This window comes from Ranitomeya variabilis, chromosome 7 (assembly GCF_051348905.1).
Source record: "Ranitomeya variabilis isolate aRanVar5 chromosome 7, aRanVar5.hap1, whole genome shotgun sequence".
Lineage (NCBI taxonomy): Eukaryota > Metazoa > Chordata > Amphibia > Anura > Dendrobatidae > Ranitomeya > Ranitomeya variabilis.
In genome coordinates, this window is record NC_135238.1 from 201687251 (window position 1) to 201714265 (window position 27015).

At 44.4% G+C, this 27015-nt stretch overlaps 1 protein-coding gene across 1 annotated transcript; it reads right to left on the reverse strand.

Annotated features, from left to right (window-relative positions):
• Positions 1 to 1759: 1759 nt before the first annotated feature.
• On the reverse strand, positions 1760 to 27007 carry SCRN3 (secernin 3). The gene is made up of 8 exons (XM_077272668.1): positions 26753 to 27007; positions 7810 to 7979; positions 7156 to 7337; positions 6877 to 7076; positions 6043 to 6255; positions 5632 to 5794; positions 2997 to 3177; positions 1760 to 2075 (listed from the first exon to the last, which is right to left on the reverse strand). The coding sequence occupies exons 2-8, from the start codon at positions 7963 to 7965 to the stop codon at positions 1935 to 1937; spliced, it is 1236 nt and encodes a 411-aa protein (XP_077128783.1). The 5' UTR covers positions 7966 to 7979; positions 26753 to 27007; the 3' UTR covers positions 1760 to 1934.
• Positions 27008 to 27015: the final 8 nt, after the last annotated feature.

Genomic DNA, 27015 nt, shown 5'->3' on the forward strand with positions numbered 1-27015 from the left:
TCACATAGATTGTGCCCCCCCCATGGCAGGAAAATGGTTGTCAAGGCCCATCTGGCATTTGAGAGCAGTCATCGTGGCCAGGCCAACGGACCATGAATCTCTCAATAGCTCCTCTGCTGTGTTAACAGTCAGGTGGTAAACTGAATAAAAAAGAAACTAGGCACAACCAAGGTGACCAAATTTGCCAGAAGTGTCAATCTAAACGTGACCCAGATCTCGGACGGAGAAAAAGAGCGAGCCATATATCCTATATTTACAGCACATGTCACGGTGGAGTCAGCAGAATATAAGGTCTTTAAATCACAGTAGTCTTAGTATTTTCTATGAGGTTTGATAATTTAAGTATAATTCTAGCACATAACGGGACTGCGCGATTGGAATATGACTTGTTTTAATAAGGTTTTTATGTTAAATGTACTTGAATATTTTGGATGTTTTTTCTTTAATTCTCCATAACATCATATATACTAAGAAAATAATAACAGGCTGTATACTAAACTCATTCTTCCAGTTCTGTATCTGACTTCAGAAGTCTCTATATACAGTAGAGAACACAGGATCCACCGTTCACAATAGATGATGTCACAGCTCACCTCCTCCTCCTCCTGTACAATGACTGATAACACCTCTATATACAGTAGAGAACACAGGATCCACCGTTCACAATAGATGATGTCACAGCTCACCTCCTCCTCCTGTACAATGACCGATAACACTTCTATATACAGTAGGGGACACAGGATCCACCATTCACAATAGGGGGTGTCACAGCTCACTTCCTCCTCTACAATGACCCATAACATCTATATACAGTAGAGAACACCGGATCCACCATTCACAATATGTGATGTCACAGCTCACCACCTCCTCCTCCTCTACAATGACTGATGACACGTGACCCACCTTTAACAATAGACAATAAACGTTCACCTCCTGTTCCTGTGCAATGACTGATAGCCTATTGACTATGATGTGGAGCCTGTGTTCTCTACTGTACATGGAGAAGATGTCACAGCTCAACTCCTCCGGATATACATTGACTGATATTTTTTTTTTTTTAACAGCCTTTGGCTTGATCTTGAGCCATGACAACTTGATGGATGAATGCCTTGTAGGAAGACCGATCTTGTGCAAGTGTAGATAGATCCACCAAGGTCTTTTCTGCCGTTACATTGATTGTATCGGGCTGCTGGTGTTCCTCTTCACCTTGCTCTGCCTGTTCTTCCAACCATGATGTCCTTCCCCAGTGATTGTTCATTCATATGATGTGTATAAAGTAGGCAGGTTGTAACTTGTTGATCCTTACTTCAAGTGACAAGTCAAAAATGGATTTGTTTATTCTTCCATCATTGATCACATCTTTCACTGGCACATTTGTAATATAGCACCTCCATATACAGTACATGACACAGGATCCACTGTTCACAATAGGGGATGTCACAGCTCACCCACTCCCCCTGTTGTACAATGACTAATAACACCTCTAGATGACACCAGATCCACCATTTACAATAGGTCATGTCCTGACTAACCAATTCCCCTCCTGTCAGAAGGACATTTGCCTTAATTAATGAATGCGGATTACATACAGTAAGTTTAGAGGAGTCAGTCTTTAGTTGATAGTGTCCACGAGGCTTTACTGAAAGCAAAGGAATTAAAGAGTTTATATTAGGCCTAGTGGCAAGTGTGAAAATTGAAAGTTTTCTGCATTATTTTTTTCTATAGATTGTGATCTGAAAATAAAAACATAACAAGCAACTGATTTATTCAGGAGGTTTCTTTCTGGTGACATATTCCCTTTAAAGTCTTATCAAAATCGGATTGCGGTAATGTCTACAACGCAAGTTCCTTATCGAAACTATATGCAGAGCAAAGCAAGACTTGGAAGGCGGATGTAGGTTAGAGGAGAAATGCCACAACACGGCATTAACATTTTATGCATAAAGGTTCATTTCCTCATCAACACAACTGGCAAACAGTGGGGCAAGTCCTGCGCGATCAGTGCCGCTTTTTAGAAGCTCTTCTACCTCCTCAATTTTCTTTTTTTCCAAATGTTTCATCTTCTTCAGCAACTCCTTACGTAAAAAAAAAATAGAATAAAATAGGATTTTATTTAAACACGACGTCATACCACCACTTCCCGAATGCAACTTTCTACAGACGATTATGAGCCTGTCATGTTTACAGAATACCTGTCCTTTCAGTTTATTTTATTTTTTACATAACGGGTACTATTTATTATGTAGCAGATCAGAGGGTATCTGGGGTCCAAGACCCCAATTCATCACTCAAAAAAAACCAAACAACAAATGTTCGGCAGTGTAAGAGCGCCATGGAAAGTCTATGAATCTGTGCACAGAGTGGAGTTTAGGCTCAGGTTTTTCTGCACCAAACTTATCCACTTAGGCAAAACATTATCGATTTTGTCTGCTGAGCAAAGAGTCTTTGAGTGATCGTTAGGGGGTCTCGGTAATTATATTATCTGCTACACAATAGGGTGTAGCATTTATTAAAATAAAAAAGTTTAAAATGAAAATGATAAGTACTTTTTCCCATTTTTGGAAAACCTGTTTAGATCAGAAAAAACAAAACCCCAAAATCCTGTGTTTTACTCGCCTTCAAGTTTTTGCCGCTGTCTGTTTGCAGCGTTGACGCGACACCGCTGCAGCCAATAACTGAGCTGAGCGGCTTGAGCAGAGAGCCACTAAGCTGAGTTCTTTGTTTTTGTGCCATCTACGCAACATCAAGACACAAGGGGAGCAGTGGCAGCGATTGTTTTACTCGCCCTTCCAGGATCTTTTCTCCAAGAATCTCAACTTTCACTCCATCAATGTGAATGGGGGTTATTCCTGCACACATGTATGGATTTCTGGAAGCCATTTTCAGATAAAGGGAAATGAGCCACAGAAATGTTTGGCTACAAATCTGCAGTGTGTGAATTCGTGGTTACAAGGCATAAATCATCAGATCCCCCCCTTAGACCGGTTATGTTGTACCTGTGATGTCTTCATGGACACGAGGGCATCTTTGTGTTTCTTGTACAGTTCATGGCTCCTGTCGGGCTTCTTTTGGAATCTCGGCTTTTGTTTGACGGGATCATCGGCGCCAAATAGGGGTGACGCTGTTCTTACAAACGGAGCAATCTGAGGCACAAAGATGAACGGCTTGAAAACAGATCTAGAGAAAAACAATTTAGTAAGCAACAATTTAGTAAGCAGAGAGAGAATCCATAGAAGGGATGGCTCTGTAAGAGCAAAATGTCGGCTTTATATAAATAGGTTATTGCACCTGAATAAGCAGGACAGATCCATCTCGCCTTTAAAGTGTCCCTCCAGTTTCACAAGTAAATGATTATAGTGCGATAATATGATTCTAGTAGCGATGATACCTGCAGCACGGACCCCCGCAAGTCGTCTGCGGGCAACACTAAGTACACTACTGCTGAGCTGCTGTCCTGAGCATCCTAGGATTATACCGCACTCACTTCCACATCGCAAACGGTATCAAATAGGAGATATGGTGGACGTTCTTAAGCTTCCAGATCTTCCCAGGTCCTCACTGTCTTCATGTGCTTGTGGGTGTAAATAATATTTATGTAGCCCATGACCTCTATTATTTTTGTATTGCCCTAAGGGGGGGGGGGGTAACCCTAGTGCCACTAACATTATAACCTGACATATCTGCCAAGATGCATGCAATAGGCCATCAATGTTAATGTTCTGGACGACCCCTTTAAGAAATCATGGAGCGCAGGTCTCTGAACACTGTAATGCCCAAATATCTAAAATTCCCTCACCACTATTAAAAAGGAGTCCAAGAAACCACAGCATCCGGAGTGAGCGCATGAGCTGGGATTGAACGTGGACCTTGCTGTCCTCTAGCGATGGCTCTCAGAAGTTGACCAACACCAAAAAAAAAAAAAAGTGTACACTCGGCCAAAGGATGGTCATAAAGAGTTTTGTGCCCCCACCCAGTTTTATTCTCTATTGATGGAGAGGAAATATGCACTTTTGTATCACCCCATTTTCCTTTTTGTAATTTTTAAAATGGAAAAAAAAAAATGACTAAATATTAATAAATACATATAAATAGGTCATCTTTAATTTTAGGCCTTTTAGAGATCATTTCATTTTGCTTAACTGTTCACAATAACAGTAATGTTGACCACGGGTGCCCAAACTTTTACAGGCCACTATCTCTCCTCTGATTCAGGTTTTGGATTTAACCCTCAAGATTTCTATAATAAGCATTCCCCTAAGAAAGGCTTTCATATCATCCCATAAGGGGGAGGCTGAACAGACACTGAAATCAAATTATGACGTGCACGCATATTGGAGCACATATATCAATTCTGTCGTAATTTGTGAACCAAAAACTTTCTTTTGTGATCTGTACTGAATGTATTATGTGTTTTAGACACTTCACGACTTGTCAGAATAATGGGCCGTGGTCTCGCTGCATGAAAATGTGGCTTATCAGAAAAGGGTCATGGCTTAATGTCCAATACAATGCGCCAAAATTGTGGTACTGTATAAAGTAAGCAAACGTATAGGTGGCATACACGGACTAGAAAGTCTTAAAATTAAACAAGATTTATCAAACACCCCCCCCCCCCCAGATGAAGTAGGGTTGAAACGCACGTCGGGGTCTGAGGTGGAGGCTGATGTGGTGACACACTGTCTTATTATTTTGGGTATGTCTGAATATAATGTGTCTTTGTTTTTAATTATTAATTTTATTTTTTGTGTATGACATTGCACCTAATTTCTATATATCTAACTTGCAGAATTGCGTTTTAATTAAAGGGAACCTGTCACCTGAAAAAACGCTATTAACCTACAGATAGGGGGCTAATCTGCAGGTTAAAAGTGTTGTGAACCTGCCCTGCGCGGCACATAGACCCATACTGCTGGGAGGACATTTACGTTAGTCCTTCCATCAGTGTCCCGGTTTCAGTCATTGCTCTGTGTATATAGAGCGGCAGCTGTAACTGCACCCCCGCACTAACACCCGGCCCTTATGCTGAGCTGCAGCGGTGCGGCAACAGCCACCACACTATACACAGAGTAGTGACTGAACCTGTACAGGCACTGCGCCGCTGGCTGAAACCAGGATGCTGACGGGAGAAATAACGTTAATTTCCTCCCGGCAACAGGGGACTAAGTGCAGGCACCAGGCAGGTTCACAATGCCAATAACTTGAAGATCATTGCTAGATCTGCAGGCTGACATTGTTTTTTCAGGCGACAGGTTCCCCTTAACTTTGTGGCTATCTGCCTTTACATACAGGTTATCATTACTACTTGGTAGTATTCTGCCATCTGGTGGCTACCTTTGGTATTGTACTCTTATTTTCATTATTTTGTGTTGCTCATCGGCCTCCCCTTGCTTTCATTGTTCCTTGTTTTTATGATTAACTTTTCAGTCAACACTTATGATATATTAATATTTAGCAAACACTATGATAAATTGAAAATGTGCAGACTGTCTTGCCTAAAAAAAAAATAAAAATCAGACATTATTGATATATCTGCTCAACTATGGATGCAATTTTTCAATAAGAAAACCAAAGAAAAGGAATTGCCAGGGCATAATGTGATGTAGGGAGAGCGACTATCTACTGATGACCTACCTGGCAGGGTCTGGGGTTCCAGTGAAGAAGTGGCAGCATGGCTGGCTCGGATCCTGCGGCAGAATAGAGACCATACTTCCAGTTGTCATAAATCCGCCCTCCATGTTGATGCCACTTGGCTTGTCTGATAGGATTTCCATCATGGCTTCAGCTGTCAGGTTTCCTAGAAGATGTATGATGGATTCCCATTAACCTCATAACCTCATGTCCCCGTGTTGCCAGCATTTATATATAATGACATCAGCCGATATAATAGTACGAATGTGGACAAACCCCTACAATCCCCTTCACAATAAATGAAATGCAAACATCAAATACGACCAATTATTATGCAGTTTATGTAGTTGGGACCTGACGGAAATGACAGCAGACGCCGATTGTTTGGTACAGAGACGCACTTATGTAACTCACCTTTATATTTCCTGAGCAGTTTGTAGCCTTCACAAAATCTGTCCCCAGAGGACGAAGATCTGGATGGGTTGAAATAGGAATACACGGCTGCAAAATTAAATTCTTTTCTTCCATCCCACCAGCCTTTCGTCTTTGCGTACTCCCTCATTGCAGGGTGCTCACGGTCAATTTTGGTGGTGATGGACAGGTTGTTGGATATATTCTTTATACCTTCTGTTGTAAAAAAAAAAAAAAAAGTTAGATAACGTCATTCAATGAAAGGTTTTCATGGAAAGTTCATAAGGGTACATATAATAGGAGCGTCTACTTATAATTACATAATTAAAGGGGTGTCCGGGACTAGAGACGGGTTTGCCCCCTGCGGTCAGACTCATGGCTGTGATGAGCGGCACAGTGACAAAGATTACCGCTGGGCACCACATATGGCCGTCTGAGGAGCTGGCACACGTCGTAAGGCCCCTATAGGCATTGAACTAACGTCAGATGAACCCACCGATATCAACGGGTTTAGCCGACAGCCTGTGGGGTCCCCCTGACAGATGATGTCAGGGCAGAGACGGGTCCAACAAGTCTGCTGGTGGGAGGTAAGCCGCCACAAGCGATGTCTCTCCTAAAGAACACGAGAGCACTCAGCAGAGTAAGAGCTCCCACCGATGTAAGGGTTGGGCGAGACAGCGGACGGCCAAACAATCGGCTGTGTAAATTGTATGGGGGACTTTAGGTAAAACAGGTGCAGGCTGCCAAAAAGGATGCTTACTATGGATTCTCCAACTATTATTCCTTTTTATATATTACCAGCTAATAAGTCTCCTTTGCGCTGCAACCATTACTTACCGTCCACTTTCTCCGCGGCCCAGTACCGGCCGGCCGTTTCCAGGATCCACGCACTCTTCCTGTCGGCTATGAGGAAGCTGTTGTGATAAGTAAAGGACATCGGACTCTCCATGCAGTTGCCGCCTTGACCGTATTTTTCCAACAAGCCGACGATCACATCCAGCGCTCCTTCAGCCGTGTCCGCCCTCTCCAGACCCAACCTAGAGGATACACATCGGCATCACAAAAACCCTGTCTCTGCTGCTTCCGACAGTAAAAGTAGCCCGTGCCCTCCCCGACCTGACAAGGTCCATGCCCAGAAGAGCCTCGTCATCGTCGATCTCCTCTTTACCCCATACGGCTTCGTTTCCGATACACACGCCCAATTCGTTAGCTCCCATCTCCGCTCCCCACAGCCAGGATGGGCGACTTAAAACCACCGCGTGGGTCTTCCCCGCTTGTTCGATTTCGATGTAAGTGCACTGGGAGCAAAAGTAATATGGTGAATGTCAATAAAAGGAGAAATACGTCATATATATAACCTATAGACAATCACAGGACATCAAAGCTCCAAAGTATTTGCCCCTAAGTGACAATGCTGTTGTAAGAAGGGGGTGTGAGCGTCTCCGGACTTGGCCCCCGTTGAGCACATCCGGGGGCGTCATTAGTCAGCAATTGCCAAGGGCATTTGCAGGCCACAAGAACACGTGTCAGAGCCCTATAGACACGTTTTGCGGGTACGTCAGCACCTCGCCTGCCATATGCACTGACGTACATGAAGGACGCAATGTGAACGGGGCCTTGTAGGATCAGCCGAACCCAGCTTTCTATTATTTCCTATAAAACTTCTATGACCTTGTATTTACAACTAAGGTTGTAGCATTTTTTTAAGGTATTTATTTTTCTTAATCCCATGAATATTTTATTTTTAAAAAAAGTGAAGAATTTCCATACCTCTAGTTTCTCTCCGGGGCCATAAGATTGTCCTGGGAAATACACGATCTCCTGGACTTCATCACTCGGCCTGTCCGAATTTTTTCCGAAAATAATTCTGTTGCCAACTGTTGCTGGTGGAAGAGCAATGAAGGTATCACAGGAGCAGGGATCCATCTTGTCACTATACTCTGCAAGTGTAAAGAAAAAAAATAATGAGCTTCATATTCCTCTCCCTGTCTGATAACTGCAGAGTCCGATCACTATGTTTTATCATACAATGTTCTCTAATAATGCCCATTAATGCTGGGTGTACGAAATACAAAAACAAGTATGCCCTAACCCTATGATTGCAGGGGGGGGGGGGGAGGTTTTTTTTTAATCATTTTGATGCCAGTCCATCAACATCCATTCTTAAAGGGGCGGCCCATAACTATTACATTCATCTACAGTGAATTTTGCCGATTGTACTTTGCTGCCACCTGCTGGCGAAGTGGAACACCGCATCACATAAAGTAGTAATTTTCATGTTTTTTTTTTACATTGATTTTGGAGCAGATTCTGCTGTAATCCATTTAACTAATTAAACATTTATAGAAAAACATTTTTTTTCATTTGAGTACCCTTTTAACAGGGGCTGGCTGGCAATTTTCAGCCTGGGGGGCAATCACAAGGCAGTGGCCCTCGAGTTGCGGTGGCCCTCCTTTTCCCTGCTTATATCTGGCCACTGCATTAAAGTAGCAGAGATAACAGGCTTTAAAAACAGGCTGGTACACAGATATGGAAACTGAACGGAGCTTGCTGCATAGATATAGGAGCAGAATCGAGCTTACTCCAGAGATATGGGAACAGAACGGAGCTTACTACAGAGATATGGGAGCAGAACCGAACTTACTAGATTCAGAGATATGGGAGCCGAACCGAGCTTACTGCAAAGATATGGGAGCAGAACCGAGCTTACTACAGAGATATGGGAGCAGAACCAAACTTACTACAAAGATATGGGAGCAGAACCTAGCATACTACAGAGATAAGGGAGCAGAACCGAGCTTACTAGAGAGATAAGGGAGCAGAACCGAGCTTACTACAGAGATATGGGAGCAGAAGCTTACTGCAGAGATATGGGAGCAGAACCGAGCTTACTACAGAGATAAGGGAGCAGAACCGAGCTTAATACGTCTACTACATGGAACCAAGTCTGCTACATAGAAACTGGAGCAGAGCTGAGATTACGACATACATACAGTACCATAATCTAGATTACTACATTGATAGAGTACCAGAACCAAGCTTGCTGCTTAGATATGGTGCCATAATGGAGCTTACTTACAAACATACACACAACAATACAGCTACACAGTGCCTAGTACTATCACCACTACACAGAGAATACATAATATTATAATATCACAATTACCTCTACATGAAACTACACTCTATACAAAGACCAATGATGCCACCATACACTCCCTGACACAAGTTATGTCGCTTATTCTTGTTATGTAAATAAAAGCTTATAACCTGACGTTAAATTCATCCATTGGTTGTATAAGTTATTCTTTTGAAAGCTGAAACCCTCCAAAATGTGGTTTAGGTTAAGAAAATAAATTGTTATTAAAGCAGAAATATTTATCAGCTAATGGACACAGAATGGTCAGATTTTGGCAAGACAAAAATCTTTTTGCCCACAGACAAATAATTAACTTAAAATACAAATATATGTTGCATAACATTGGTGAATGAAGTTGTGGTGCTCCTCTAGATTCTTTGGTTTTGTCTTCCAAGCTTCCTCTTTCATCCTTGCCCAAACATGCTCAATGATGTTCATGTCTGGTGACTGGGCTGGCCAGTCCTTGAGCACCTTGATCTTTTTTGCCTGGAGGAACTTTGTTGTAGAGATGGATGTATGAAATGGAGCACCATCCTGCTGCAGAATGACCTCTTTTATGATTTGGAATATAAGAGGTAGATAATACTTCTTGATATTTTAGGCTATTGATATTGCCTAACACCTTGCAAATGTTTCGCACACCCCCATACTGAATGTAACCCCAGACCATGATCTTTCCACCACCAAATTTAACTGTCTTCTGGGTGTATTTTGGATCCATACGGGCTCCAGTAGATCTCCTGCAGTGTTTGTGGCAGCTGTGGTGTAATTCTACTGAAGAGAAATCCACCTTCTGCCACTTTTCCAGTGTCCATCTATTTAGCAGGCTGTGGGAGTTTGCAGATGCCACACGGTTTTTTATTTGCCTTTTGTTTAGTGCTGGCTTCTGGGCACTGATTCCACCATGGAGGCCATTTTGAGACAGAATCCTACAAACTGTTCTAGTTGACACAGGGACTTGAGGTGACCAGACCTGTTGGAGCTCTGCTGCTGTGGAAGAGGGGGTTGCTTTGGATTTTCTAACCAACAAATGTTCCTCCTGAGCAGTTGTCTTGCGGGGTCTGCCGGACCTGGGCTAGTCAATCACCTCTCCAGTCTCTTCAAATCTTTTTTTTAATTCTTTGTACTTGATGCTGAGACACATTAAAGGTGCCCACCACCTCTGCAGTGGATCTGGTCTTCAGCCTCTTGATAATCCAGGCTTTGGTCGTAGGATGGATTTTTGGCATGTTGTCAGAGCTTAAGTTGCAGTTCAAGTGAAGGTCTGGGGTGCTGGGTTTCTTTTTATACACACACTAAATAACCGATCATTTACTGAGCACAGGTGAGGATGTAAATTAGGATTGGGTGCATTATATGACCAGGCGACAAAACTTTTGTCTTGCTAAAATCTGACCATTCTGTGTCCATTAACTAATCAATATTTCTGCATTGATGTCAATTTATTTTCTTAACCTAAACCACATTTTGGAAAGTTTCAGTTTTCAAAAGAATAATTTATACAATCAATGGATGAATTTAACATCAGGTTATAAGCTTTTATTTACATAACATGGATAAGCGACATTACTTCTGTCAGGGAGTGTACACCTTTTACTACTTGTATACTACAATACTGATCATTAATTTTAAAAAAGCACAATACTAAGTGCCATTGTATACAGGAACTCTGTATTTAGGTCAGTGTAAAGATACTACAGTGATCACTGGTGACATTATGCACAGGAGATCTGTATAAGGTGTCAGTGTACAGGTAATACAGTGATCACCACTGCCAGTGACATTATACACAGGAGCTTTGTATATAGTATACAGTGTACAGTGTCAGTGTACAGGTAATACACTGACTCACTAGTGACGTCTCTAGCTGAAGTCCTTCATCTTTGCGTTTCATTTTCATCCAGCACAGACTGCCGTCACTTCTTCCAGCCAGGACTCGTCTCTGCATAAAATAACACAGTTACCTAGAGCACGGCCTCCAGACCACATTCCCCACTTTTTCCCTTTCTTCTACACCATGTTCCAAATTATTATGCAAATTATATTTTTCTCAGATTTTCCTAAATGGTCGGTGCAAATGACAGTCTAATAAAAGTCATCACCTGTTAGATTATACATCGAATTTTATTGAAGAAACCTCCCAATGATAACAGTATAATCTCCAAAATGAATAAAAACTCAAAATGCACTGTTCCAAATTATTAGGCACAGTAGAATTTCTAAACATTTGATCTGTTTTAAAGAACTGAAAATGCTCATTTGTGGAATTTGCAGCATTAGGAGGTCACATTCACTCAACAAAAAAGCTATTTAACCCCAAAACATCCTAACAGGCCAAGTCACATGTTACCATAGGAACCCTTCTTTGTTATCACCTTCACAATTCTCGCCTCCAATGAACTTGTGAGTATTTGGAGAGTTTCTGCTTGTATTTCTTTGCATGAAGTCAGAATAGCCTCCCAGAGCTGCTGTTTTGATGTGAACTGTTATGACCCCAATGGCGAGGGTCTCAGAGGAACGTGGAAGTCTGCAGAATACAAAAATCCAGCTCATAGGGCAGTGGTAACTGGGTTGACCATAAATCTACTCCTAACGCCAACACTAGAAGTAGCCGGGGATCATTCCTACGTTGATTCTAGATGACACGCGCCAGCCGGAGAATCTAGCTACCCCTAGTAGAGGAAAACAAAGACCTTTCTTGCCTCCAGAGAAGGGGACCCCAAAGCTGGATAGAAGCCCCCCACAAATAATGACGGTGAGGTAAGAGGAAATGACAAACACAGAAATGAACCAGGTTTAGCACAGAGAGGCCCGCTTACTGATAGCAGAATAAAGAAAGGTAACTTATATGGTCAACAAAAACCCTATCAAAATCCACACTGGAAATTCAAGAACCCCCGAACCATCTAACGGTCCGGGGGGAGAACACCAGCCCCCTAGAGCTTCCAGCAAGGTCAGGATATAGATTTGGAACAAGCTGGACAAAAATACAAAACCAAAACAAATAGCAAAAAGCAAAAGGCAGACTTAGCTGATATAACTGGAACCAGGATCAGTAGACAAGAGCACAGCAGACTAGCTCTGATAACTACGTTGCCAGGCATTGAACTGAAGGTCCAGGGAGCTTATATAGCAACACCCCTAACTAACGACCCAGGTGCGGATAAAAGGAAAGACAGAAAAACCAGAGTCAAAAAACTAGTAACCACTAGAGGGAGCAAAAAGCAAATTCACAACAGTACCCCCCCCTTAGTGAGGGGTCACCGAACCCTCACCACGACCACCAGGGCGATCAGGATGAGCGGCATGAAAGGCACGAACTAAATCGGCCGCATGAACATCAGAGGCGACCACCCAGGAATTATCCTCCTGACCATAGCCCTTCCACTTGACCAGGTACTGAAGCCTCCGCCTGGAGAGGCGAGAATCCAAGATCTTCTCCACCACGTACTCCAACTCGCCCTCAACCAACACCGGAGCAGGAGGCTCAGCAGAAGGAACTACAGGCACAATGTACCGCCGCAACAAGGACCTATGAAATACATTGTGAATAGCAAACGACACAGGAAGATCCAGACGAAAAGATACAGGATTAAGGATTTCCAATATCTTGTAAGGCCCAATAAAACGAGGTTTAAATTTGGGAGAGGAGACCTTCATAGGAACAAAGCGGGAAGAAAGCCACACCAAATCCCCAACGCGTAGTCGGGGACCCACACCGCGGCGGCGGTTGGCAAAGCGCTGAGCCTTCTCCTGTGACAACTTCAAGTTGTCCACCACATGATTCCAGATCTGCTGCAACCTATCCACCACAGAATCCACCCCAGGACAGTCAGAAGGCTCCACATGACCCGAAGAAAAGCGAGGATGGAAACCAGAGTTGCAGAAAAAAGGCGAAACCAAGGTGGCGGAACTAGCCCGATTATTAAGGGCAAACTCAGCCAACGGCAAGAATGTCACCCAATCGTCCTGATCAGCAGAGACAAAACACCTCAAATAAGCCTCCAAAGTCTGATTGGTTCGCTCCGTCTGTCCATTAGTCTGAGGATGGAAAGCAGACGAAAACGACAAATCAATGCCCATCCTACTACAAAAGGATCGCCAGAACCTGGAAACGAACTGGGATCCTCTGTCTGACACAATATTCTCAGGGATGCCGTGCAAACGAACCACGTTCTGGAAAAACACAGGAACCAGATCGGAAGAGGAAGGCAGCTTAGGCAAAGGAACCAAATGGACCATCTTGGAGAAGCGATCACATATCACCCAGATAACGGACATGCCCTGAGATAGCGGAAGATCAGAAATGAAATCCATGGAGATATGTGTCCAAGGTCTCTTCGGGACAGGCAAGGGCAAGAGCAAACCGCTGGCACGAGAACAGCAAGGCTTAGCTCGAGCACAAGTCCCACAGGACTGCACAAATGACCGCACATCTCTTGACAAGGAAGGCCACCAAAAGGACCTGGCCACCAGATCTCTGGTGCCAAAAATTCCCGGGTGACCTGCCAACACCGAGGAATGAACCTCGGAAATGACTCTGCTGGTCCACTTATCCGGAACAAACAGTCTGTCAGGTGGACAAGACTCAGGCCTATCAGCCTGAAATCTCTGCAACACACGTCGCAGATCCGGAGAAATAGCTGACAAGATAACTCCATCTTTAAGAATACCAACAGGATCAGCGACTCCAGGAGCATCAGGCACAAAGCTCCTAGAAAGAGCATCGGCCTTCACATTCTTTGAACCTGGTAAATACGAGACAACAAAATCAAAGCGGGAGAAAAACAATGACCAGCGGGCCTGTCTCGGATTAAGGCGTTTAGCAGACTCGAGATACATCAGATTTTTGTGATCAGTCAAGACCACCACACGATGCTTAGCACCCTCGAGCCAATGACGCCACTCCTCAAATGCCCATTTCATGGCCAACAACTCCCGATTGCCCACATCATAATTTCGCTCGGCAGGCGAAAACTTCCTAGAGAAAAAGGCACAAGGTTTCATAACAGAGCAACCAGGGCCTCTCTGCGACAAAACGGCCCCTGCCCCAATCTCCGAAGCATCCACCTCAACCTGAAAGGGAAGTGAGACGTCAGGCTGGCACAAAACAGGCGCCGAAGTAAACCGGCGTTTCAACTCCTGGAAAGCCTCCACGGCAGCAGGAGCCCAGTTAGCTACATCGGAGCCCTTCTTGGTCATATCCGTCAAAGGTTTCACAATGCTAGAAAAATTAGCGATAAAACGACGGTAGAAGTTAGCGAAGCCCAAGAACTTCTCAAGACTCTTAACTGACGAGGGCTGAGTCCAATCAAGAATAGCTCGGACCTTGACTGGGTCCATCTCCACAGCAGAAGGGGAAAAAATGAACCCCAAAAAGGGAACCTTCTGTACACCAAAGAGACACTTTGAGCCCTTGACAAACAAAGAATTTTCACGCAAAATTTTAAAGACCAACCTGACCTGCTCCACATGCGAATCCCAATTATCAGAAAAAAACAAAATATCATCCAGATAAACAATCAAAAATTTATCCAGATACTTCCGGAAAATGTCATGCATAAAGGACTGAAAAACTGAAGGCGCATTGGAGAGCCCAAAAGGCATCACCAAGTACTCAAAATGACCTTCGGGCGTATTGAATGCGGTTTTCCATTCATCACCTTGCTTAATGCGCACAAGGTTGTACGCACCACGAAGGTCTATCTTGGTGAACCACTTGGCACCCTTAATCCGGGCAAACAAGTCAGACAACAGCGGTAAAGGATACTGAAATTTGACAGTGATCTTATTTAAAAGCCGATAATCAATACAAGGTCTCAAAGATCCGTCCTTTTTTGCCACAAAAAAGAATCCCGCACCAAGAGGGGAAGAAGACGGACGAATATGTCCTTTTTCCAGAGACTCCTTGATATATGAACGCATAGCGGTATGTTCAGGTACCGACAGATTAAACAGTCTTCCCTTAGGAAATTTACTGCCTGGGATCAAATCTATAGCACAGTCACAGTCCCTATGAGGAGGCAGTGCACTGGACTCAGACTCACTGAAGACATCCTGATAATCAGACAAATACTCCGGAACTTCCGAAGGCGTAGAAGAAGCAATAGACACAGGCAGGGAATCCTCATGAATACCACGACAGCCCCAACTTGAGACTGACATAGCCTTCCAGTCCAGGACTGGATTATGGGTCTGTAACCATGGCAGCCCTAAAACGACCAAATCATGCATTTTATGTAAAACCAGGAAACGTATCACCTCGCGGTGTTCAGGAGTCATGCACATGGTAACCTGAGTCCAATACTGCGGTTTATTTGCTGCCAATGGTGTAGCATCAATACCCCTAAGAGGAATAGGATTTTCTAATGGTTCAAGAGTAAATCCACAGCGCTTAGCAAATGAGAGATCCATAAGACTCAGGGCAGCACCTGAATCTACAAACGCCATGACAGGAAAAGACGACAGTGAGCAAATCAAAGTTACAGACAGAATAAATTTAGGTTGCAAATTACCAACGGTGACAGGACTAACAACCTTAGCTATACGTTTAGAGCATGCTGAGATAACATGTGTAGAATCACCACAGTAGTAGCACAAGCCATTCCGGCGTCTATGAATTTTCCGCTCATTTCTAGTCAGGATTCTATCACATTGCATTAAATCAGGTGTCTGTTCAGACAACACCATGAGGGAATTTGCGGTTTTTCTATCACATTGCACCGAATTAGGTGTCTGTTCAGACAACACCATGAGGGAATTTGCGGTTTTGCGCTCCCGCAACCGCCGGTCAATTTGAATAGCCAGTGCCATAGTATCATTCAGACCTGTGGGAATGGGAAAACCCACCATAACATTCTTAATGGCTTCAGAAAGGCCATTTCTAAAATTAGCGGCCAGTGCACACTCGTTCCAATGTGTCAGCACGGACCATTTCCGAAATTTTTGGCAATACACTTCAGCCTCGTCCTGCCCCTGAGACATAGCCAGCAAGGCCTTTTCTGCCTGAATCTCAAGATTGGGTTCCTCAAAGTAAACCGAGCGCCAGAAAAAACGCATCAAGATCAGCCAATGCCGGATCTCCTGGCGCCAGCGAAAAAGCCCAATCCTGAGGATCGCCCCGTAAGAACGAAATAACAATCTTTACTTGCTGAGCAGAATCTCCTGATGAACAGGGTCTCAGGGACAAAAACAATTTACAATTATTCACGAAATTCCTAAACTTAAACCTGTCTCCGGAAAACAGTTCAGGAATCGGTATTTTAGGTTCTGACCTAGGATTTCTGATAACATAGTCTTGTATGCCCTGCACACGAGTAGCCAGCTGGTCCACACTTGTAATCAAGGTCTGGACATTCATGTCTGCAGCAAGCATAGCCACTCTGAGGTAAAGGGGAAGGAGAAAAAAAAACCTCAGAATCTTCTTTCTTATAATCCCTCTTCTGCAATGCATTAAACATTTAATACTGGCCTGGCAAACTGTTATGACCCCAATGGCGAGGGTCTCAGAGGAACGTGGAAGTCTGCAGAATACAAAAATCCAGCTCATAGGGCAGTGGTAACTGGGTTGACCATAAATCTACTCCTAACGCCAACACTAGAAGTAGCCGGGGATCATTCCTACGTTGATTCTAGATGACACGCGCCAGCCGGAGAATCTAGCTACCCCTAGTAGAGGAAAACAAAGACCTTTCTTGCCTCCAGAGAAGGGGACCCCAAAGCTGGATAGAAGCCCCCCACAAATAATGACGGTGAGGTAAGAGGAAATGACAAACACAGAAATGAACCAGGTTTAGCACAGAGAGGCCCGCTTACTGATAGCAGAATAAAGAAAGGTAACTTATATGGTCAACAAAAACCCTATCAAAATCCACACTGGAAATTCAAGAACCCCCGAACCGTCTAACGGTCCGGGGGGAGAACACCAGCCCCCTAGAGCTTCCAGCAAGGTCAGGATATAGATTTGGAACAAGCTGGACAAAAATACAAAACCAAAACAAATAGCAAAAAGCAAAAGGCAGACTTAGCTGATATAACTGGAACCAGGATCAGTAGACAAGAGCACAGCAGACTAGCTCTGATAACTACGTTGCCAGGCATTGAACTGAAGGTCCAGGGAGCTTATATAGCAACACCCCTAACTAACGACCCAGGTGCGGATAAAAGGAAAGACAGAAAAACCAGAGTCAAAAAACTAGTAACCACTAGAGGGAGCAAAAAGCAAATTCACAACAGTGAACTGCCTCCCACCCTCATAGATATTTTGCTTGATGATACTCCAAAGGTTCTGTATAGGGTTGAGGTCAGGGGAAGATGGTGGCAATACCATGAGTTTATTTCCTTTTATGCCCATAGCAGCCAATGACTCAGAGGGATTCTTTGCAGCATGAGATGGTGCATTGACATGCATGAAGAGGATTTTGCTCCTGAAGGCACAATTCTGATTTTTATACCATGGAAGAAAGTTGTCAGTCAGAAACTCTATATACTTTGCCGAGGTCATTTTCACACCTTCAGGAACCTTAAAGGGCCCTACAAGCTGTTTCCCCATGATTTTGGCCCAAAACATGACTCCTCCATCTCCTTGCTGACGTTGCAGCCTTATTGGGACATGGTGGCCATCCACCAACCATCCACTACTCTATCCATCTGGACCACCCAGGGTTGCTCGACACTCATCAGTAAACAAGACTGTTTGGAAATCAGTCTTCATGTGTGTCTGGGCCCACTGCAACCGTTTCTGCTTGTGAACACTGTTTAGGGGTGGCCGAATAGTAGGTTTATGCACCACAGCAAGCCTTTGAAGGATCCTACACCTTGAGGTTCGAGGGACTCCAGAGGCACCAGCAGCTTCAAATAACTGTTTGCTGCTTTGTAATGGTATTTTGGCAGCTGCACTCTTTATCCAATGAATTTGTCTGGCAGAAACCTTCCTCATTATGCCTTTATCTGCATGAACTCTGTCTGTGCTCTGTTTCAGTCACAAATCTCTTCACAGTATGATGATCACTCTTAAGTTTTCGTGAAATATCTAATGTTTTCATACCTTGACCAAGGCATTGCACTATTTAATGCTTTTCAGCAGCAGAGAGATCCTTTTTATTTCCCATATTGCTTGAAACCTGTGGTCTGCTTAATAATGTGGAACATCATTTTTAAGTAGTTTTCCTTTAATTAGAATCACCTGGAAAACTAATGATCACATGTGTTTAAGATTGATTTTAGTGATCCATTGAGCCCTGAGACACAATACCATCCACGAGTTTATTTGAAAAACAAAACAATTAAATCTTAATGACACTTACATCCAATTTGCATAATAATTTGGAACATGGTGTACACTAGACATCTGAATACAGAGGTGCACCCACAAACAATATATAATTGGTTATTATGCAACCTCATAGATTGTAAGCTTGCGAGCAGGGCCCTCATTCCTTTTGGTATCTGTTGATCTATGTGTTTATTGTTATGCTTAATGTCCATTGTCTGTACAAGTCCCCTCTAAAATGTAAAGTGTTGGCACTATAGAAATAAAATTATTATAATTATTATTATTAACCTGACCATTCCAAATATAAATTATAATCCACCACTGTGCACCCACTAACTATAAATAGCCACTTTCCCCATTTAATATATAAATTAATTAGCACCTGTACTCTTTCCCCCAATTCATTACCAGTCACTTCATCGTCAACGCCCCCCACTATGTACCTACCACTCTAACCCTAAAGGCCCCGTCTCACATAGCGAGATCGCTAGCGAGATCGCTGCTGAGTCACAAGTTTTGTGACGCAACAGCGACCTCAGTAGCGATCTCGCTATGTGTGACACGTACCAGCGATCAGGCCCCTTCTGTGAGATCGCTGGTCGTGTCGGAATGGCCTGGACCTTTTTTTGGTCGTTGAGGCCCCGCTGACATCGCTGAATCGGTGTGTGTGACACCGATCCAGCGATGTCTTCACTGGTAACCAGGGTAAACATCGGGTTACTAAGCGCAGGGCCGCGCTTAGTAACCCGATGTGTACCCTGGTTACCAGCGTAAAGGTAAAAAAAAAAAAACAGTACATACTCACCATCTGATGTCCGTCAGGTCCCTTGGCGTCTGCTTCCTGCTCTGACTGCCGCCGTAAAGTGAGAGCACAGCAGTGACGTCACCGCTGCGCTCTGCTCTCACTGTACGGCGGCTCAGTCAGAGCAGGAAGCAGACGGCAAGGGACCTGACGGGCAACAGATGGTGAGTATGTAGTGTTTGTTTTTTTTGGTAACCAGGGTAAACATCGGGTTACTAAGCGCGGCCCTGCGCTTAGTAACCCGATGTTTACCCTGGTTACCCGGGTGCTGCAGGGGGACTTCGGCATCGTTGAAGACAGTTTCAACGATGCCGAAGTCGTTCCCCTGATCGTTGGTCGCTGGAGAGAGCTGTCTGTGTGACAGCTCCCCAGCGACCACACAGCGACACAACAGCGACGCTGCAGCGATCAGCATCGTCTGTATCGCTGCAGCGTCGCTGTGTGTGACGGGGCCTTAACTCCGATTCATTATAGTTACATGCCCCTCCCGCCCCAATTCATTGTCATGTCTTTCTCTCTCACCCTCTATTCATTATCAACTGCTCTACCCCACATTCAATACATCATTTACTCCCCCACCCTTAAAATTAATTATTTGTTCGTCCCCTAGATCATCATTTGCTCTCCCCACCCCCTCTTCAATTGATCATTTGCTCTCCCCACCCCCACCTTCAATTAAATTGCTGTCCCCTGTCCCTCACACTGAATTTATCATTTTGCAGTCCCCCCACTTTAATTTGAAGTCCCCTTACTTCATTCATTGCAGTCCCCTATCACACCCTCACTTCATCTGCAGTGCCCCTTCATCATTTGCAGCCCCCTATCCCCCTTCCATTTCATCATGAGCAGTCCCACATCAGACACACTTCATCATGTGCAGTCCTGCAGTCCCATTCTCCCACTTCATCATGTGCAGTCCCCTTACCCCCCACTTCAACTTGTGCAGCCACCCTTACCCCCACTTCATGTGCAGTCCATCTTACACTCCGCTTTATCATGTGCAGTCCCCATTACCCCCCACTTCATGTACAGATCACCTTACCCCCCACTTCATCATGTGCAGTCCCCTTTAACCCCCACTTCATCATGTGCAGTCCCCCTTACCCCCCACTTCATCATGTGCAGTCCCCCTTACCCCCCACTTCATGTGCAGCCCCACTCCCCCTTCATCATGCACAATCCCCCTTACCCCCACATTATCATGTGCAGCCCCACTCTCCCCACTTCATCATGTGCAGTCTCCTTTATCCACTAAACTATCATGTGCAGCCCCACTCAACCTTCATCATGTGCAGCCCCACTTACCCCCTCACTCCATCATGTGCAGTCTCCTTTAACCCCCAAATTCCATCATGTGCAGTCTCCTTACACCTCCCACTTCATCACTTGCAGTTACCCACCATTAAATTTATTTTATAAAGAAAGCAAAAAAGTTCTTCATACTTACCTCACCAGTCGCTCCCCTGCAGTGCCTCTCTGCTTCTAGCATCCGGGTCATGTCGGCACGTGCGTGAGGATGCCATCGCGCATGCCCAACAGCTAACCTGGAAGTATAGAGAACATGAAGGGAGCAGTAGCTGCGCAGCCGTCAAGGTGACAGCCAAGCATAGCTCCTGGCCCCAGCGCAGACGTGTGCGCTGACTGTGATGCGGCTGTGTCTGCTGCTGGCCACGTCACAGTACAGCAGACATGGCTGCGCACAATTTGCTGTGTGGCTGTAGACACCATCAGGCAGCCGGCCCTGAACAGCAGCTGGGGGAGCGGCCCGGGGGGCATTTGCCTCTTTGCCACCTGGGCCAGTCAGCCCCTGCCTTTTAATTGCAAGGGGATGGGTTCAGGTTCTGAGACTCAAAATCTCCCTAGAGAGGTGCACGGCTCAAGAGCGCAGGCGCGGCGAGGGGGTTTAATAGAAAGCATGGGCTACGTTGCCTTTATAGCCTATACATAAGCTTCATAGCATATGCTCCCCAATTAATCCATACCCCGCTGTGTGTATGCGCTTTTGAACAGTGCACGTTTTGGGGAGATCTTGGGGTGAATGATGGAGGGGGGCAGGGGTCTCAGAACTGAGACTCCAATCACTCTGATCGCAGAAAAAACCCACCACTAAATCTAAAGAAAAAAAGTTATTAAAAAGGTTAAGTTACTCTACAAGCCTCGTACTGGACACAGCTTATGGCACATGTTGCTAGCACTGCAAATTAGTTTTTTGAATCAATAGAAGAAAAAACAATACCCTATGCATAAAAAAAAAAAAAAAAAAAAACACCCAAGAATGCTCTAAATATTTTATTTTTTAATATGATTTCTGGACAAGCATTCAACTGGAAAAATCCATGAAACAAACAAACAAAAAAATACTCAGTGTGAACATACCCTTAACCCCAAGCAAATAAAACACAGCCAGCAATGAAAGGGCTATGCCAATAACAGCTATATACTGCCTAGGCATAGTATATACCATAAATGTCTGATAGGTGCCCTCTCACCTGTAGAAGCCCATTATTTCCATGGGGACGCACTTGGGCCCTGCAGATGCTGTAATAAAGACGCTGTGACAGGCACAATGTAAAGGGGTTCTCCGGTTATAGGATATTGATAACCATTAGGGGAGGTCATCAGTATCAGATCACGGGGGTCCGGCACCCCACCAATCTGCTGTCATTCACTTTGGTGATGGCCATAGCTATATATTCTATGTAGTTGAACACTACAGCGCCGATCAATATGTCGCTGCAGCATCTATTCTCTAGACTAGACCACAGGGGATCGGGGCAGGTGTCGCTCCCAATATCGCTGACCTGTACTGAGGACGGATCTACAGCTTCATGAGTGGAGAACCCCTTTAAATACCTGGTGCTGATACATGCATGTACACTGCTCTTCTGTATGCACAGTACAAACACAGCCCATATACCGCAGAGGGAACCTGTCCAGCTATTACTAAATTACCTCCATTATATTCAGCAGCTTACATGGCATGCTGGGACTAGTAGTTTCACAACAGCTGGAGAGCCACAAGCTGCAGACCACTGCTCCCCAGCAAAGCCCCTTGTCCATCCGCGCAGGCAGCCACAATATATATACAGTGACAACGTATAGACCTTTGTGCTGATGTTCTGACACTTCACAGTCACGTACAGCCGGGCAGCTCCGCTCACTATCAGTCCTCCTCCCTCTGCAGCCAGTAATCTGGGCTAGAACAGAGGGGAGGGAAAGGTGGCTTCTATCCCAAGTCATGTGGCAAGGCTGCGGCCTGGTATTTTTAGTCTGGGTAGAGCCCAATAACCATGGACCTTGCCAACTGATAATGTCAGCCCACAGATGTCTGCTTTACCTTTCTTACATAGGTCCATCAAGTTCCACCTTTCTCCACCAATTCTACAATTCATCACTAACCTAGCTATAACCCACAATGTTACATGTATCAAGGAAATCGTCCAGCCCTTGTATAAAAGCTGTTATATAACTGCATTACTACCTCTCGGGCTTTCCACATCTGACTGCTCTAACTGTAAAGAACCCTTTCCTGTTTAGCTCCTATTTTCTTCCACCCGTAATGAGCTCTCTCTGGTCCCTAGTATGGTCCTTGGAAGGAATAAGTCATGTGTCTTCCTCTGTACTGACCACACATGTATCTATACATATAAATGAGATCCCCTCAGAGGTGGTTTTTTTTTCTAAGCTAAACAAGCCCCACTTTTCCAACCTCTCCTCATGTGAGAGGCCTCCATCCCTTCTAATAATCTAGTTTCTGCCTTTGAACTGATTCTAACTTCTGAATGTCCTGTTTAAAAATGTGGAGCCCAAAACTGGATCCCGTATTCTAGATGTGGCCTCACAAGCGATTTATAAAGGGGTAACAATATGTTGGGATCGCGGGATTTTCACTCTTTTTATACACCCTAAAATCTTGTTTGCTTTTGTAGCTGCTGCTTGACATTGAGTACTGCTTCAGTTTACTTGTAACCAGAATACCCAAGTCCTTCTCCTGTTCTTTAGTTCTGGGTATACTCCCATTTAATGTACATGCAGCAATAGGATTGCTCCGTCCCAGGTGCATTACTCTACATTAGACCTCATTTGCCAAGTGTTTGCCCTTTCAGTCATCTTATCCAGATCGTTTTGCAATATTGTAATGTGAAGGTCAGATTTTAGTATCCTACATAGTTTGGTGTCGTCAGCGAAGATTAATACCTTACTCTCAATCCCATCCACAAGGTCATTAATAAAGAGGTTAAAAAGAATCAGTCCTAGCACAGATAAGTATGTACAGATATTAATTATGTAAACTAGGGGGCAGGTCAGTGAGGGATCAGTGACCTGTCAGCAGTCTGCATTGTAAATAATCAGAGCACCATATGAAGACCCCCATAGGCCGCCCCGGAGCACGAGCAGATCATTAACTACAAACTGAAAATAAGGATTACACAACAACCACAAGACAGATTTCATCACCAAGTATCATTGTAATCAGTATAACGGCGCCAACCTGACACTGTCTGTAGGTTACTGAGCACAATCCTGCTGACAGGTTCCCTTTAAGCATCTGTTAACGTCTTCTCCCACCCCTAAATTCATTATGATGCCATCAAGGATTTATAACTAGGAATGAGCAGACCCGTGGAAGTTTGGTTTCTGGTACCCGACCTTTATTCTAAATACCAGTTCGGGTACCAGAACTGTATCTGTACTTGAACCAGAACCCCATTGAAAACGGGGATCTGAACTTTTAAGCTGGAAAATTCTCTCTCCCTCCAACAGACTTCCCCCGGAACTCTGAACATTACAACGGACTTGCGGCAGAACTCCATGTTTGGCATCAGACACTAAGTGTCCTGTACGAACGCTGACGTTTCCACCTCGGGTTTGCTCATCTCTACTTATAATGAATGGGGGGAGCACAGGACAGGGATTAAGGCTGTGTGCACACATTCAGGATTTGCAGCAGAAAATTCTCTGTCCTAATGTGTAGGCAGGAAGAACGCTGCATAAAATACATTTTTTTGCCATAGTTTTACATGTTTATGTTGCGTATTTTCCTCCACTCATTTGTATGGGTGAAAGACGCTGCAAGAATTGACATTATGCAGATTTTAATCTGCAAGGAAAAAGTAGGCAGCGTGTGCATGAGATTTCAGGGACGTCATTCACTTCGCTTGTACTGTAAAACCTTACATATTTTCCATAACAAAAACACAATGTGTGTATATTGCTTTAACGTTAATTGGGGAGAATCACAGAGAAGGAATAATTTATATTATTGGGTGAAGCAGATTATAGTTAATGGGGGGCACAGTGCAGCTTGTCACTTTATATTTTGATTGGTGCGTGGCTAATAGTATATTAATGGTGGGGTGCATATCTGTATTCAGGGGTGCAGTGCGGGGGAGACATGTATGTATACAATGTATGTGACCTTGTTATTTCAGGGCTGCGATGACCATCGTGACAAGATGAGTCTTGGCTGGGAGATGTTGACATGAAGGTCTGACCAGATGGAGAACAAACAGCAGAAAATGACTAATAAGACGAGACGTCAGCGGTGAGTGCCTGGATGTAGATATTATTCTGTATCTGCACTGTGTGACGTGGAGTGATAATGTTATCTGTGAAATCCCTGCGGCCACATTCTCACATTTGTGTAAAATGTCTGTGTGCAGCCAGATTTTTTATTTTTTGTTTTAATTGGACGGCATATGGACTCTTAGTTTCATAGATCCATTCACACATCCATGAAAATCACAGCTCTGAGAACGAGATCCGCGAGGGTCAGAGAATGTTCTGTTCCGATCCGATGCTGAATAACATGCTGAATACGTCTGTAAAAGCGGACAGCACACCGACACTGCACACGGATACACACATGTAGCCTTATTATGTATAGCACAGTCCCTTAGTATATAGTGTACTCATTTATTATGCATGGCACCATCCTTAGTTACATAGTTTCATCTTTCATTATGTTAACATCGTCCATTATTATGTACCATCCTTTGTAGTAATGTATGCGGCAGTCCCTTAATATATAGCTTTCTGTCTGTTATATACAGCACCGTCCCTTACATATTCTCGTTCTTTCTGTTACTCAAAATGCCCTCTCTATTACATGGTCTGCTCTTATTAGATAAAAAAGGACTGCTGATGGGGCAGCATCTGACCAGAAGACCTGTCCACCAGCAGTCATTGAGTTATACATCTAACAAGAGAGGACAGCAAGAAGTAAAAAAGAGGGAGCGCTATATAATCCGATATGTAAGGATGGTGCTGTACATAACAAGGGATGGGACTGTGTAATAAGGGACACTGCTGTATATAACAAGGGAGGGCACTGTGTAATAAGGTATGGTGCTGTATATAACAAGGGAGGGCACAGTATAAGGGACAGTGCTGTATATAACAAGGGAGGGCACTGTGTACTAAGGGACGGAGCTGTACATAACGAGGGGCAGTGTAATAAGGGACGGTGCTGTATATATCACACAAGGGCACTGTGTAATTAGGGACAGTGCTGTATATAACAAGGGAGGGCACTGTGTAATAAGGGACAGTGCTGTATATAACATGTGAGGGCACTGTGTAATAAGGGACAGTGCTGTATACAACATGTGAGGGCACTGTGTAATAAGGGATGGTGCCGTATACAACATGTGAGGGCACTGTGTAATAAGGGATGGTGCCGTATATAACAATGGAGGGCACAGTATAATAAGGGACGGTGCTGGATATAACAAGGGAGGGCACTGTAATAAGAGACGGTGCTGTATATAACATGCGAGGGAACTGTGTAATAAGGGACGGTGCTGTATATAACATGAGAGGGCACTGTATAATAAGGGATGGTGCTGGATATAACAATGGAGGGCACTGTATAATAAGGGATGGTGCTGGATATAACAATGGAGGGCACAGTATAAGTGACGGTGCTGGATATAACAAGGGAGGGCACTGTAATAAGAGACGGTGCTGTATATAACATGCGAGGGCACTGTGTAATAAGGGACGGTGCTGTATATAATATGCGAGGGCACTGTGTAATAAGGGACGGTGCTGTATATAACATGAGAGGGCACTGTGTAATAAGGGACGGTGCTGCATATAATATGCGAGGGCACTGTGTAATAAGGGACGGTGCTGTATATAACATGAGAGGGCACTGTGTAATAAGTGACGGTGCTGGATATAACAAGGGAGGGCACTGTATAATAAGTCACGGTGCTGGATATAACAATGGAGGGCACAGTGTAATAAGGGACGGTGCTGTATATAACATGAGAGGGCACAGTGTAATAAGGGGCTATAATCTAAATAATAAATGAGACTATGTAAGATATATATCCGTGTGTATCTCTATCTAGCTGTAGCTTTGTTGCCATAAAGGGCGGAGGGGCCTATACACATTTCTTGCACAGGGGCCCCAGCTGTCAGTGTCAGCCCCGCACCTGCAGCACGCGCTGACGTTAGTCATGTGACATCCCGCATGTGTATACATACTCACCCCCAAAGGATCAACCGTGGCACACTCCTCCAAGGTCCACCTGCTGCACCCCGTCACACCCCCAGGACCACCCTCTATCTCGCACACTGCCGCCCCGCGGCTCCCTATGGCTCTCTCTCCACACAGCCGGTATCTGAGCGCACTCCGCTCCTACTCTCTCAGTCAGCGCTACTCGGAAATTCCAGCATCAGCTGCACACTCGGTATTAATTATATGGGGTCACGTGACTTTCGCAGCCACGTGACCTCTGACGCCTGTTAGGC